Source organism: Equus asinus, chromosome 10 (genome assembly GCF_041296235.1).
Source record: "Equus asinus isolate D_3611 breed Donkey chromosome 10, EquAss-T2T_v2, whole genome shotgun sequence".
Taxonomy (NCBI): Eukaryota; Metazoa; Chordata; class Mammalia; order Perissodactyla; family Equidae; genus Equus; species Equus asinus.
Genome location: NC_091799.1, coordinates 28354968 through 28365864, shown reverse-complemented (window position 1 = coordinate 28365864; position 10897 = coordinate 28354968). Strand labels below are relative to the sequence as shown.

The following is a 10897-nucleotide window of genomic DNA, read 5'->3' as shown; positions in this document are numbered from 1 at the left end:
TGGCATGTTGGGGAGTTTAACTTTCTGCAGCTGTTGAGCCAAATTTTTCCTCAGGTTGTGTCAGGACAATGGAAAGCTACAGCAATGGGGTGATTTGATGAAGGCCCTGGACCAAGTGTTCAGAAGACCAAGTATACACAAGAGGACTTTAGAACAGGGCTTGGAATGTGGCAATGCTACAGACTGAATGTTTGTGTCCTCCTAAAATTCATAGGTTGAAGCTTATTCTCAGTGTGATGGTATTTAGAGATAGGGCCTTTGGGAAGTGATTGGGTCTTGAGGATGGAGCCCTCATAAATGGGACTAGTGCTGTTAAGAAAGAGACCCCGGAAATCTCCCTCTACCCTTCTGCCATGTGAGGACACAGCAAGAAGATGGCTGCCTATGAACCCACCATCTCTCACCAGAAAACAACTCTGCTGATGCCTTGATCTTGGACTTGCCAGCTTCCATAACTGTGGGAAACAAATTTGTGTTGTCTATAAGTCACCTAGTCTATGGTTTGCTGTTACACCATAACTAAGACAGGCAACAGACCAAGACAGGCAAGTATTCAATGAATGGTAACTATTGTTTTTCTTTTCTTCTTCTCCCTCTTTTTTTTTTTGTGTAAGATGTTGGTTCTTTTCTGAATATACTATCCCTGGGAGAAGGGTCATCAATACTGAGGGGGGAATTTATCCATCTAAATTCCACCTACATACTTGCAGAAATGTAAATCCAATAACAATAAAACTTCTTAAAAGAGCACCTTTGAGCTTAGATTGTTGAAGCTGAGCAGATCTCTAGGCATCTGAGTTGTTTGGAAGAATGTCCCTCTGCTGTGTTTCCCTATGTGGATTAGAGTCCTGGGGGGAAAAAAAAACTCAGCATGTAGCTTTTCAGGAATGAGATTGTTGATCTCATCAGCACACATCGAAATTGAGAAGTAGGCATATTTTCAACTGCTTACGTTTTACTGATATCAGTATCTTTCCCTGTCTGAGTTCCCATAGTGCACTAATCTCTTTAACAGGCATCATCCTTGCATTATGAAATAACTGACCCACATCCCATCTCCTCTAGCAAGCTAGCTTCTCTGAGCTATTGCCAGGACGTGAAGAATCTATAATGCCTCTTTGTACTCATTACTCTCCCAGGTAACACACTGGAAGCAGCATAATTGCCATTTAAAAGGACACTCCAATGGCAGAATGTGTCCCCAGTGACCTAAGGATCCAAAATGCCATCATTTCTTGCTTGGAAAATGAGAACAGTCACCCTCTTTTGGGCTTTCTCAAGTCCCACCTCTACCTGCAGCTTGAATGGTTTTTCTTAAAGAAAAAGTTGGCTATTTTACTCCCTTGCTAACTTTCCACAGTGGCTCTCAGTTACTTCAAATACTGTCAAACTTTTTGTCCAAGGCTTCCAATGCTCTGCCTAGCTTCCAGCCTTACCTCTGGCTACTTCCTACTTCAATCTGTATTCTCAAGAAAAGTGCTCTCAGCCCTTGATAAGTTATATTTTCTTATCTCTGGGCTTTTGCTCATGGTGTCCCATCTGCCTGGAACAAATCCCATCCTTCCTCACTCTGTCTGGCTTATTCCTCCCCATCCTTTGGGTTTAGGCATCACTTTTTCAAGAAAGCATTTCAGAACCCTTCCAGTTTGTCTCATGATCCAACAATTGAGTTCAAAGAACTCTTCTCCTACTATAGTCTGAAATCACCAGACTGCTTCTCTATAATTTCCATTAGACTGTAAGTTCCCTGAGGGCAGGGAGCATCTCTCTCTTTAGCTGCATGCCCACTGCCTGGTATATAGTAGATAATCAATAAATATTTGTTGAGTGAATAACCAGAGGTCCCCCTTTGGTAAGAAACACTACCCAAGCAGAAAGAGAGACAATAGGAATTTTTAATGCATGGAAAGTCCTGCAGGGACTCTGGGCAGACCCACAGGTAGCAGGAAGAGGCAGGGATCCTGCAAACTCAATAATGTCTGGGGGGAAAAAAAAGTCCTAAAGACCCAAGCTTCCTCACTGCAACAATCCTCGGGGCCTCCTTCCTGATGCTGAAGAGGTCCAATTGTCTCTCCAGAGGTCTCCTCCAGGGGTCCATGGCAGGAAGGAAGTTGAGTGTGGCAGGAGGAAGGAAGAAGAGCAAAGGCCGCTTGGTCTCCACCTGAAAACTCCTGCCTCGAGATTGACCGCCATCCATAAGAAAAAAGTTTAAAAGGGAGAGACTTTGATAGAGTCAAATAATATCTTAGAAAAAATAAAAGGTAGAGAAAAATGGATAATTCCAGTGGTTACAAAGTTCTCTGTCAGCTATCCACAAGAGAAAGAGTTTGCTTTGGCCTTGCTGGCAAGCCTCATCTGCCAGGCCCATCCTCAGTTGTTCCCCAGCCCACCCAGGCCCCAAGATCCACGAGAGTACTGCTCCCCCTACCACGGAGAGTCTCTGTGCTCACAGAGGGCAGTGCCCTCCCTCACCGGCCCTTGGACTCCCCATACGTGTTTCGGGCCATGGACACCATCTTCTCTTCGCACGTGATTTTGGTGTCCTTGAGGATGCTGTACCACACCATACCCGCAGGCCGGACCTCCTCACTGCGGCAGAAAAGGTAGGGCACGGTGTCCACGCGGCTCTGGATGTAGGCGCTTCGCAGGAGGCTGGAGCAGTGGTTGCTCACCCTTTCCAGCCGCCGTAGGATCAGATGGGCCTTCCTGAAAGGTAGGAGGACACAGTGATGAAAGAAGAAGCCCAGATCAAGGGTTAGGCCTTTGAGGTGGTGAATAAAAGTCAACAGACAAATGAGGACTTCCTGTCCTAACAATTTCCTATCCATTATTGACCTGAGTGTGGGATTTCAAACACCTATTCAAAAACCACCTTAGAACCTGTCCTTTTCATTGTGCGTGCAAAGTGTTAAAAATGATAGAGGTATATCCTTTGACCTAGCACCTTCACTTCTAAGATATGAGAGTCATAGAGTTATAAGGTAAGAAGCCTTAGGACTCTGACCAAGTAGAAATTATTATAATAAGGATAAACAACAACTAAGATTTATCAACACTTACCATGCGCTAGACACTGGGTAAGTACTTTATATACATTTCAAATTTATAATTTAATCTTCACAATAGCCCTGAAAATATTGTTCTTTCCACTCATATTTAATTGATGTGGAGCCCAAGGCTCAGAGAAATGACATTATTGACCAAGATCAAACATCAAGTTCTCCACTGGAGTTGGGCATTGGGATCTAGGCCTGAACACCCACAAAGTCCCTCTCTAATTGTCTCTTTCTTGTTTTTTGAATTCTCTCACCCTCAGAAGAAAATCTTGCCCTCTGTGCTTCTCTTTCATCAAAGCCTTAATATATACATCCCTAAGTCAGAACCTGTCTATCTCATTTTTCTCATCTCTAAAACAGTGATGGTAGTCTTACCTGCATAAATTGGTTGTGAGATTAACTATGAGAAACGCCCAAAGCCTGGCATAGAGTAAGCTCACAATAAATGATAGCTACTACTATAAAGAATTGTCATAATGATGTCTCAGGATCAAGGTCATACTTAACACTAGTCTAAGCGAGAATCAACCTGTATTGTGGTGATCATCATCAGGAATTTATCTAGAGTTCTTTATCCAGCACCAGAGAGAGGATCACTGAGGAGGTCTGGTGGCTACATAGAAAATGAAAGCTAGCAAGGATCTTTAAGATCACTTAGTCCAGGGTTTCTCAACAGTGGTACTACTGACATTTGGGCTAGATAATTCTTTGTGGTAGGGGCAGTCTTGTAGGAAGTTTAGCAGCATACCTAGGCCTCTGCCCTCCAGATGCCAATAGCACCCCCAACCTCAGTCATGACAATAAATTTATCTCCAAACATTGCCAAATCACCCTAGTTGAGAATCACTGACCTAGTCTGACCCAGTTTCATTAAAAATGTGGAAACTGAGGCTTAGAGAGGAAAAAGAAAATCCCTTTCCCCAGTCACACTACAAGTCAGCTTCAATGTCAAGGTGTCTGCCTCCATGTGGAATCCACTTTTCTCTACATCCCAGCATCTTCAAGATGCCCAGGAATCCAGAGAGGCTAAATGAGAGGCTCTCTCCTGATGTCCTCTCCATGCCCCTAAGACCCCAGGAGGGAGCTGTTTTACGATAACAGACCCCACAAATGGGAGACTGTGTTAGGCACCTGTGTGGTGGCTGGAAAAGGGTTGAGCTTATGTGTGTACATTTTGTGGGCACGATTTATGAGGTGCCTTTCAAAAAGTCCTCTTTGTATAGTTGACCACTTTGGTGGAATATTTCCTGACATGCCAAGAATTCATAGCCTCATAATCACCCTAGAGTAGCTGCTCGACCCACAGTCCTCTCTCCTCTCTGACAGGCACCTCCCCTGGAGGAGCCTGAGGAGTTTACATGTCACCCCTCTGCATTTGAGTTCTTACTCTCTTCCTTACCAGCTCTGCGTCCTTGGGAAATTTACTCCACATCTCTAAATCTTTTCTTGACTTGAAAAACTGGGTTGTTGTGAAGTTAAAGAAGATAAAGTCATTGGTTGTTCATTTATGGAGCACTTATTATGGCAGAGCTCCCAATTCAGTGGGAAAGAGACAAATGGAAAATTACAATACAGGTGGCAAGAGCAATGATAAAAGGAGGCATGGGAGCTGTGGGGACTCAGAGGAAGGTGCCTAGGATTGAGGATATCCAAGAAGACTTCCTTGTAGAAGAGGATCTTGTGTTGAGTCTCATAAATGAGTAGGGGTTAGGTAAAGGAGAGGCAAAGGCATGACAGGAGGCATAGGTAAAGGCACAGAGATAAGGGATTAAACAGAAGTTCTGAGAATTTCTGGCTGGAATACAGTGTGTAAGTGGGGACACAGTGGGCAACAGCAGAAGTGGCAGGAGCCAGGCCATTGGAGCTTAGAACCTGGGACATTGGTTACACAGAGTAATGGTCCACCATACAGGCTCTAGAGCCTGACTGCTGGGTTCAAATCCCAGCTCAGCCACTTACTAGCTCTGTGATATGGAGAGAATTTTTAACAAGTTGTGCCTCAGTATCCTTACCTATAAAATAGGAATAATAACTGTATCTACCACAAGGCATTGTTTTAAAAATAAAAAAAAGTGCTAATGAATCTATAAGCCCTCAGCAAATGATCTCTATGATTATTGTCTTGAGCGCAAATGAAGGAGTTATTGAAGGGTTTCAAGTAGCAAAGTAACAGATTCAGAGCCAGACTGTTTAAAGACATTTTTGGCTGCCTTGAGGAGAATGGAATTGGGGGAAAGCAAGACTGGCAGCAGGTAGAGGACACCTCCAGGTGTTAGGTGTTTCACATCATCGTATTTAGGGGTGCTGGCTTGCTTTTTCTCTCTGTGCTTTTAAAAATCTACTTACTCCTTATTTCCTCATCTATAAGAAAGGAATAACATATTGCTAATCCTCATAGGGTTATAGTGAGGATTAAATAAGTTCATACGTGTATAACTCTTAGAAAAGTGTCTGGCACATAGTAAGACACTGATACATGTTAGAAAGTATCATCATAATCATCGCCACCATGACAATCATCACCATTATCATCATCACCACCATCATCATCATCATCATCACCATCATCACCACCACTACCATCATCATCATCACCATCATTACCACCACTACCATCATTATCATCACCATCATCATTACTATCACCATCATCATCATCACTACCATCATTATAATCACAATCATCACCATCATCATCACCATTATCATCATCATTATTTGTGTGCTGGCTTAAGCCTGGAGCACATTTATAAGTTAGCAACAGGAGACAGGTAAACTGATCAAAATAATTAACAGCCTCTAATTTAGGAGGAGAGTGCTGAGTTGAAGAACATGCATGGTGCTATGGGAATACAGAAAGCGGACACCTAATCATTATTTTTCGGGCTCCGAGAAGTCTTCTCAGGGGATGTAACATCTGAGCTAGGTCTTCAATGATGAAACAAATTTTTCAGGTAGATGGGGAGACAGAGGAAATAGCCCATCCAAAGTTAGACGGGAGAGATCATATACCACCAATTGCCTAAAATGGTGCAAATAATGGGTGAGAGACCAGTCAGTTCAGCAGATGTCAGACCATCCAGACTTCTAAGCCATGGTGAAGTATTTTATTTTTGGGGCAATGGAGAGTCATTGTCTGATCCAAACAGTTAAAAAAAAATAAGCCACAAATACAAAATGAGGTTGCAAAGAGCAATTCTTCCAACATGCCAAAATGCTTTATCTCCAAATGTCCAGCTATTTCTTCAGAGAGGATCTTGGAACTCAACTGGACCAAGCCTCCCTTTGTATGGTTGGGGAAACTATGGCTTGGAGTGAGAAAATAATTTGCCTAAAGGAACAACTTAAGTTAGTTACAAAGGCAAAACTAGGACCAGGAATCCTGATTGTACACAGTTGAGATGAAATACTTGGCTCTGGAGTCCCTGATTCAAATCCTAGATCTATAACTTAACAGCTATGGGGCTCATGAGCAAGTTCTTCAATGCTACCGACCCTGTTACTGCATCAGTAAAATGGGAATAATAATAGTGTTTTGGGGAGGATGAGATAACCTGGGTAATTTGCTTGGTCTCAGTAAATGTTAGCCAAGATTCAACGTAGCATATTACAGTAGAAAGGACATAGGCTACAGAACCCATTAGAGTAAATCACTTCTCTATAAACCTGTTTTCTCATTTGTAAAATGGGAATAGAGATACTTATTTTGTAGGGCTCTTGTTAGGCTGAAATGAAGTGAGTACCACAGGCGTTCAGCATAGGAATTTGTATGTAATAGGCACTAAACCAATGTCAGTTTGCTTAACTGTCCCCTGTTATTTCTGCAACATACACAAGGTCTCAGCACCTTGGTTTGCTTTAGACAGCAAAGACAGGAGAACTCAGAAGGTGAAGCTATGGAGAGAAGGACTGGTGGTGCTCAAAGCCTCGAGAAGAGGAGAGGGAGTGAGAGACCAAAGGCAAGTCTGCTGGATAATAAATTGTAGGCAATGAAGAGCCATAAATCAAAGGCCAAGCATGCTCCAAGCTTTCCTTGGAGGGGGAAATCATAGGTCAGAGTGACCACTCTTCTCAAAAACCGGAAATGAAATCTTCCTCATTGGAGACAGGGCCCAGGCCTGCTGGGATAGAAGCAAGAGGTGAACGAGGGACACTGAACATTAATTTATCATTGTAGCAGCAGGCTAGATGGAGACAGGGATGGCTTGTGAAGGAGTCAGGGGCTGGGCTCGGATGCCACTTCTCCGGGAATTGTAGAACCTTTAACCAACCATTCTATTCCCAGCATCATTACCCAATAAGCTGTCGACACAGTTATCAGAGAACCTAATTTCTAAGAGAGGCTTGGAATGGAGAAAAAGAGGAGATGCAGTAAGGAAACATTCCTGTTGGCCTGTCTCCCCGCTCCCTGCCTCCTGAGTAGAGCTTAAATATCTCTGTGTTAGCTGACCTCAAGCATAATGAGAGTCGAGGGCATGACGTGGTTGCAAAAAACTGGAACATAACCTCAGAGGTGGAGAGGGCAGATTAAGGGAAGTAATGACTTCATTCATGCTGCCCTGGTCAGGCCACATCTGGACAACCCCGGTCACTTCTGGTAAGAGGGACATATGCAAGCTGCAGCCAGATCACAGTGCTGAAGGTCATCTCAAAAGTGACTCTTTTGGGGAAGTGTTGAAAGCTGGAATGGAGAGTGTCCACTGGAGGGGTGATTTAGGAAAATGGTTATGTTGTTCTGGTAACTGAAAACAAGCGAGGAAAAAACTGAGCGTCTGGGATGATAATGACTATAACTGATTGAGCACTTAGCATGTGCCAGAAACCTAGGCAACATTATCTTAAATATAATCCTCACCACAACTATAGAGTTTGTATTTTAGGCCCAGTCTTCAGGTGGTAAAAGTGAGGCTCAGGCTGATCATGTGACTTGACTGGGTTAACAAACTGAGAATGGTATCTCAGATCTTGGTTGCAAGGCAGTTAAGTGTTATTAATGAAGCCACTCAAAAATTAGCAGAAGGCAAATTTTGACTCAATGTAACAAAAACCTTAAAACTAGAGTCCTCTAAACGTAGAATGGGTCCTTCCATATCTCCAGTGGGTTCCCTTAACTGGAGGTGGTCTAGTCAATTACGTTTTAGAAAGGAGTCTGTGTTAGTCTGTTTTGGCTGCTATAACAAAATACACAGACTGGGTAGCTTATAAATAGAAATTTATTTCTCACAGTTCTGAAGGCTTGGAAGTCCAGGATCTTGGCAGCGAGAGATTTGGTGTGGTGGCTGTGAGGGTCCACTTCCTGGTTCAAAGATGGCACTTTCTCAATGTGTCCTCAGATGGTGCAATGGCAAAGGATCACTCTGAAGCCTCTTTTATAAGAGCACTACTCCCATTCAAGAGGGCTCCACCCTTATGACCTCATCACCTTCCTAAGGCCCCATTTCCTAATACCATCACTTTGGCCATTAGGTTTGCAATATATAAATTTGGGGGGGGGCAAACATTTAGACCATAAGAGTCTAATGGTAGTTGGAGTAGATGTTTTTTGGTTTTGTTTGTTGTTTGTTTTTAATCTAAAAGGAATTAGGGGCTTGATTCAAAGGGAAATACCATCTGATGGGCATCTGATGAGCAGTTTACAATAGAACCTGGTATGGCACAACTGCCAAAGCATTGAGTTCCTGAGATGAAAGGACCATATTCACTGAGGTTCTATTCATGCTTCAAAGTCATGCTGAAATTTCATCTTCAAGAAGTCTTCCAGATCTTCCCAGCTATCATAAGTCATGTTTTCCCCTCTGTTGCTGAAACACTGTGATTATTTCTCTGTTGAGATTCATATTACATTCTCCCTTAGTTGTGTGCATATCTTGGGATGCAATATATTATAATGGACAGACGCTGGTTTGACATCAGAAGATAATCTTTTGAATTTGGGCTCTGACACACATTAGTTGTGCAACTTTGGACAATTTACTTAGCTCTATTGACTTTCCGTTGCTTAATATTCAAAATCAGTTGTGCAGGGGATGAAATGAGATATAATTGACTGGCTCATAACAGGCACTCAAATAGTATTTCCCACTTGCTTCTTGGACATTGTGTAGTTCCCCTGGTGTTGGGCTCCTGATTGTGCAAGAAGAATGGATTAATAAGGGTGAATTGACTTGAACTGAGGAAATTCTCAGTCCTTAACTTTCATAATATAGCAATTCTCTAGCAGGAGTTGATAAAGGGAATGAAATGGCACAAGAGCATAATGTGGACCTAAGGAAATAATCAGGCAAGTGGGCAAAATGTTTATACAGATTTCTTTATAATAGCAAAAATGTTGGAAGAAACCTAGTTGGTCTAATAGAGGACTAAATTAACGTGTGATGCATTCATATAACTGCATGGCTAAAAGGTCCTTCAAAAAGACAACATATGGGGGCAGCCCGGTGGTGCAGCAGTGCAATGCGCACGTTCCGCTTTGGCAGCCCAGGGTTCGCCGTTTCAGATCCCGGGTGCGGACATGGCAACGCTTGGCAAGCCATGCCGTGGCAGGTGCCCCACATATAAAGTAGTGGAAGAGGGGCGCAGATGTTAGCTCAGGGCCAGTCTTCCTCAGCAAAGAGGAGGATTGGCAGCAGATGTTAGCTCAAGGCCAATCTTCCTCAAAAAAAAAAAAAAAGACAACATATTTCCGAAGGAATCCATGGGAAAAGATTTGTACTTGTATTGTTAAGTGTAAATAGGCAGATAGAAAACAGTGTATCTACTTGTAAAACATAGCAGAGTTGATAGAAATGGAGCTGTGGTTGTAGGTGTAGATATATCCTTAAGCCTGTGTCAGTTCTTTATTCACATGCATGTCCATGTCCTAGCCATATCTATATCTGGGAAGGCAGGTGTACAATGCTAATTATTTTATCTCTGGGTTGGGATTATGGGGTTCAGAGGAGCAAAATTTTCAGCTCCATTTTATATATATCTGTATGATTTGGGTGTTACAGAATGAGCAAGAATTACTTTTAGAACAAAACACAATAAAGTTATTTCCATTTTGAAAACGTGCATATATACACATATATTTTAAAGCTGGTGTGATGAATTTGTGCAATGAAGCCATTGTTTTATGGCTTCCCAGTAATCTACCAGGCTTGCTTTCAGAATAAATCCAGATTAAATTTAGCCTCTCATCATTCCCACTACAGAAAAACCAGAAGCTCAAGTACCACCACCTGGGTGTATAAACTCAACATCAGGTTTCAAATGTGATGTGTAAGGCAAATAGTGAAAATATTTACATTTAACTTTGTCTCCTCTTCGTTCTCACACAAGAAACCATGAGACCTGCTCTTCTAAACTGATGGTAAGAATGACTGAATCTCAACTAACCACAAACTAGTTGAATTCGAAACTGATAAGAGACATCAAGATTATAACCAACCTTGCTATATTATCAGTGGTGTAGCTGATCCACGGGACACTTATTCAAAGCCATAGTGTGTTTTGTTTGTATTTATAATCATCACTTATAAGAGATACTATTGATTTTCTTTTAAGAAAAGAAGAATACGACAGAATGTGCAAGTCCATTGTGCATAATCTATCCTGATTTCAGATATGTCAAAATATGCAGAAAAAAATTAAAAAGCACATCTGTAATTATAAGAATAAGGCCCTAGATGCCTAAGTTTGTTCTTGTTCCCAATGTCCTAGAAATTCCAAGAAAGTTAATCCAAGATATCTAAGGAAGGAGCTAATTTAATCTTGGACTAAAGGAATGTACAGTGACATCCCAGGCTTGCTTATTTTTAGGAAGGTCACAGCAACTATGATTCATAGGATGTGCCAACTCT

At 42.2% G+C, this 10897-nt stretch overlaps 1 protein-coding gene across 7 annotated transcripts in view; it reads right to left on the bottom strand.

The window, feature by feature from the left end:
- Nucleotides 1–1877: 1877 nt before the first annotated feature.
- ASTN2 (astrotactin 2) overlaps nucleotides 1878–10897 on the bottom strand; it is an 829157-nt gene continuing 820137 nt past the window's right edge. For all 7 annotated transcript variants that reach the window (XM_044778942.2, XM_070518865.1, XM_014830403.3 and 4 more), the window contains one exon: nucleotides 1878–2706. In XM_044778942.2, coding sequence (XP_044634877.2) covers nucleotides 2469–2706 — 238 coding nt within the window. In that variant the 3' untranslated portion in view covers nucleotides 1878–2468. The remainder of the gene's footprint in view (nucleotides 2707–10897) is intronic.